Source organism: Heliangelus exortis, chromosome 1, assembly GCF_036169615.1.
Source record: "Heliangelus exortis chromosome 1, bHelExo1.hap1, whole genome shotgun sequence".
In the NCBI taxonomy this organism is placed as follows: Eukaryota; Metazoa; Chordata; class Aves; order Apodiformes; family Trochilidae; genus Heliangelus; species Heliangelus exortis.
Genome location: NC_092422.1, coordinates 197,397,539 through 197,401,598, shown reverse-complemented (window position 1 = coordinate 197,401,598; position 4,060 = coordinate 197,397,539). Strand labels below are relative to the sequence as shown.

The window sequence follows — 4,060 nt, the reverse complement described above, 5'->3', positions numbered from 1 at the left end:
TGTCCCTGCCCTGAGTGCTGGCAGCTCCTCTGAGCCCTCTCCTCCTCTCTCCACAGACACCAGTGGGGAGAACATTGCTGAGTCCCTGGTGGCTGAAGGTTTGGCTTCCCGACGGGAAGGGATCCGAGCCAACAAGTACGTATGGACCCCCTGCCCCCGGGCACAGCCCCAGCTCCCCCCTCATCTCCTGGTGGCCCCAGATGATCCCCTTGGGATTGGGGTGGGGAGGGGATGGGGAGAGGGAGGCAGCTCCTGCTGGAAGCTCCAGAGCTTTGGCCCTGGGCTGCAGAGCAGAAAAATCATGGAATCCTAGAATTTGGGTTGGAAGGGACCCCCAAAGGTCCCCCAGTCCCAGCCCTGCAGTATCAGGGACACCCTCACCAGATCAGGGTGCTCAGAGCCTCCTCAAGCCCCCCCATGAATATCCCATCCCTGGAAGGTTTTAAAGCCAAGCTGGAAGGGGCTCTGAGCAACCTGAGCTGGTGGGAGGTGTCCCTGCCCATGGCAGAGGGGTTGGAACTGGATGAGCTTAAAGGCTCCTTCCAATCCTGAAAATTCCATGATCCTGTGATTCTCTGATCCTCAGGGATGAGGCAGCCACCACCTCCTTGGGCACCTGTGCCAGGCTTCCTGTCCTCATGGGGAAGAACTTTTCCTAACATCCAGTCTAAATCTGCTCTTCTCTATTTAAAAAAAAACAAAAAACCAAACAGAAGCCTTCCCAGCACGAGCCCCATTGCTGAGCTTCAGGCTGGGGAGGGGATTATTTGGGGGATGTTTCTGCCACTCCTGCTCGTGCCACTGCAGTGGAGCCCCAGCTGATGCTTTGCCAGGGCCCAGCAGGTCCTGGAGGAAAGGAGAAGTTTGCTCCTGGTTTTCTGGGACTGACCCAGCCCCAGGCCCCAAATTCCCCTCCCAGGGGTGTGAGGTTTCCCTGGTGCTTCTATAGGTACCAGGGGGAGGGCTGCTTCCCCCCCCTGCCTGCTGGGCTGCCAGCTTGCCCATGGTGCTTCCTAAACACTGTTCCTGGCAAACTGGGGAGGTTTCCAGCCCAGGTTTGTGGTGGTGTGGCTGGAAAACAGGGAGGAAACAGAGAGCAGCACCCAGGGGCTGGCTGGGGGGGTTAAACCCAGGCTTGGCAGCTCCCTGCCCAGGGACAGGGTTGGAGGGAGCTTAAATCCCCCCCAGTGCCCCCCCTGCCATGGTCAGGGACCCCTCCCCCAGCCCAGGGGGCTCCAAGCCCCATCCAACCTTCAACCCCTCCAGGGATGGGGCAGCCACAGCTTCTGGGGGCAACCTGGGCACCCAGGGGCTCAGCACCCTCACCCCAAACAATTTCTCCCTCCCTCCTTCCCTCCCTCCCTGCCCAAGATCTCCTCTCCATCTCCCCTCTCCCAGCTGGAAACCCTTCCCCCTCGGAGGGTCCCATCCCTCCAGGCCCTTGTCCCAAGTCCCTCCCCAGCTTTCCTGGAGCCCCTTCAGGCACTGGAAGGTGCTCTAAGGTCTCCCCATGGGATCCTTCTCTTCTCCAGCCTCAACACCCCCAACTCTCTCAGCCTGGCTCCAGAGCAGAGCTGCTCCAGCCCTCCCAGCAGCTCCAGGGCCTCCTCTGCACTGGCTCCAGCAGCTCTGTGTCCTTCTGCTGCTGGGAGAATAAATAAATAAATCAATAAATCAATGAATCCTCCCTGATCTCTCAGGGATGGTGCTCCCCATGGTGTTTATGTGGCCAGAGGTGTTGTACCCCCTGTGCTGGATCCAGGCTGGTGCTGTCACTGTCACTGTCACTGTCACTGTCACTGTCACTGTCACAGCACCTGGCAGCACTCAGCTGCTCACCCAGCACCCTCCTGAGCCAGGAGTGAAGAAATCACTGAAATCCCCGAAATGACCCAAAAAGCTCCCGGCAGGGGGATGCTCCTGGCAATAGAACCCGCAGGGACCTTCAGGCCGGGGCCTGTCCTGACCCTGTGTCCCCCGGTGTCCCCTGGTGTCCCCACAGCCCCGAGCAGAGCAGGCTGGCAGAGCTGGAGGAGCAGGCCAGGAGTGCCAGGAAGGGGATGTGGAGCGAGGGCTCGGGGGCCCACACCATCCGGGACCTCAAGTACAGCATCGAGAACCCCCGGCACTTCGTGGACTCCCTGCACCAGAAACCAGTGAATGGTGAGCTGGGAGGAGTGAGCAGGGAATGGTGAGCTGGGAGGAGTGACCAGGGAATGGTGAGCTGGGAGGAGTGACCAGGGAATGGTGAGCTGGGAGGAGTGAGCAGGGAATGGTGAGCTGGGAGCAGTGACCAGGGAATGGTGAGCTGGGAGGAGTGACCAGGGAATGGTGAGCTGGGAGCAGTGACCAGGGAATGGTGAGCTGGGAGCAGTGACCAGGGAATGGTGAGCTGGGAGCAGTGACCAGGGAATGGTGAGCTGGGAGCAGTGACCAGGGAATGGTGAGCTGGGAGGAGTGACCAGGGAATGGTGAGCTGGGAGCAGTGACCAGGGAATGGTGAGCTGGGAGGAGTGAGCAGGGAATGGTGAGCTGGGAGGAGTGACCAGGGAATGGTGAGCTGGGAGCAGTGACCAGGGAATGGTGAGCTGGGAGGAGTGACCAGGGAATGGTGAGCTGGGAGCAGTGACCAGGGAATGGTGAGCTGGGAGGAGTGAGCAGGGAATGGTGAGCTGGGAGGAGTGAGCAGGGAATGGTGAGCTGGGAGGAGTGACCAGGGAATGGTGAGCTGGGAGCAGTGAGCAGGGAATGGTGAGCTGGGAGCAGTGACCAGGGAATGGTGAGCTGGGACCAGTGACCAGGGAATGGTGAGCTGGGAGCAGTGACCAGGGAATGGTGAGCTGGGAGGAGTGACCAGGGAATGGTGAGCTGGGAGGAGTGAGCAGGGAATGGTGAGCTGGGAGGAGTGAGCAGGGAATGGTGAGCTGGGAGCAGTGACCAGGGAATGGTGAGCTGGGAGCAGTGACCAGGGAATGGTGAGCTGGGACCAGTAAGCAGGGAATGGTGAGCTGGGACCAGTAACCGTGTACTGGTGAGCTGAGACCAGTAACCAGTTAATGGTGAGGTGCCATCAGTAACTGGTCAGTGGTATGGTGCCACCAGTAAGCAGTCAGTGTCATGGTTTCACCAGTAACCAGTTAATGGTGAGGTGACACCAGTAAGCAGTCAGTGTCATGGTTTCACCAGTAACCAGTTAATGGTGAGGTGACACCAGTACCAGGCACGGTGCCACCAGTAAGCAGTCAGTAGCAGTCGGGTGTCACCAGCCCTTGGGTGCCGGGCTCACCCTGCTCTGCAGCCATCCTCCTGCCCTGGCCCTGGATGGGTGCTGCTTGGGTGCCCCTCCTGGGATCCCCCCAAGACCCCTTAAGCCCCCCAAGTCCCCCCCAGCCCCCCGGGATCCCCCCACGACCCCCAGGGTCCCCCCCAATCCCCCAGCCCCTCGGGTCCCCCCAAGCCCCCAGCTCCCCCAGGTCCCCCCAAGCCCCCTGGGGTCCCCCCAAGCTCCCAGCTCCCCAGGGTTTCCCCAAGCTCCCAGCTCCCCAGGGTCCCCCCAAGCCCCCCAAGTCCCCCCAAGCCCCCTGGGGTCCTCCCAGCCCCCCGGGTGCCCCCCAACCCCTCTGCTTTGCCCTCAGCCATCATCGAACACGTGCGGGATGGCAGCGTGGTGCGGGCCCTGCTCCTGCCTGACTTCTACCTGGTGACTGTCATGCTCTCGGGGATCAAGGTGAGGGCACAGGGGGCTCAGCAGCCCTGGGGGCACTCAGGCTGCCCCCGACCTCCCTGGGTAAACTCGGGGTTCTTGGCTGTCCTGCTGGGGGCAGTGGTGACAGAAGCAGGGAATGGTTTGGGTGGGAAAAGACCTTTGGGATCCTGGAGACCAACTGCAGCTCCCACGCCTTCTGCTCCTCCCTCTGACTCTCCCCAAGATTTTAGGAAGATCCAAATTTCACCTGAGCTGAGGAAGGGCAGGGGATGGGCACGGGCAGCCCAGAGCCCTCGAGGTGCTGGGTACAGACTGAGGGAGTTCTGCTGCTTGGGAAAGAGCTTTGGGATCATG

At 61.0% G+C, this 4,060-nt stretch overlaps 1 protein-coding gene across 1 annotated transcript in view; it reads left to right on the top strand.

The window, feature by feature from the left end:
* LOC139791762 (paired box protein Pax-4-like) overlaps window positions 1-1,891 on the top strand; it is a 12,998-nt gene extending 11,107 nt beyond the window's left edge. Inside the window, exon 7 of the mRNA XM_071734360.1 lies at window positions 1,763-1,891. Within this exon, the coding sequence (XP_071590461.1) occupies window positions 1,763-1,891 (129 nt within the window). The remainder of the gene's footprint in view (window positions 1-1,762) is intronic.
* Window positions 1,892-4,060: the final 2,169 nt, after the last annotated feature.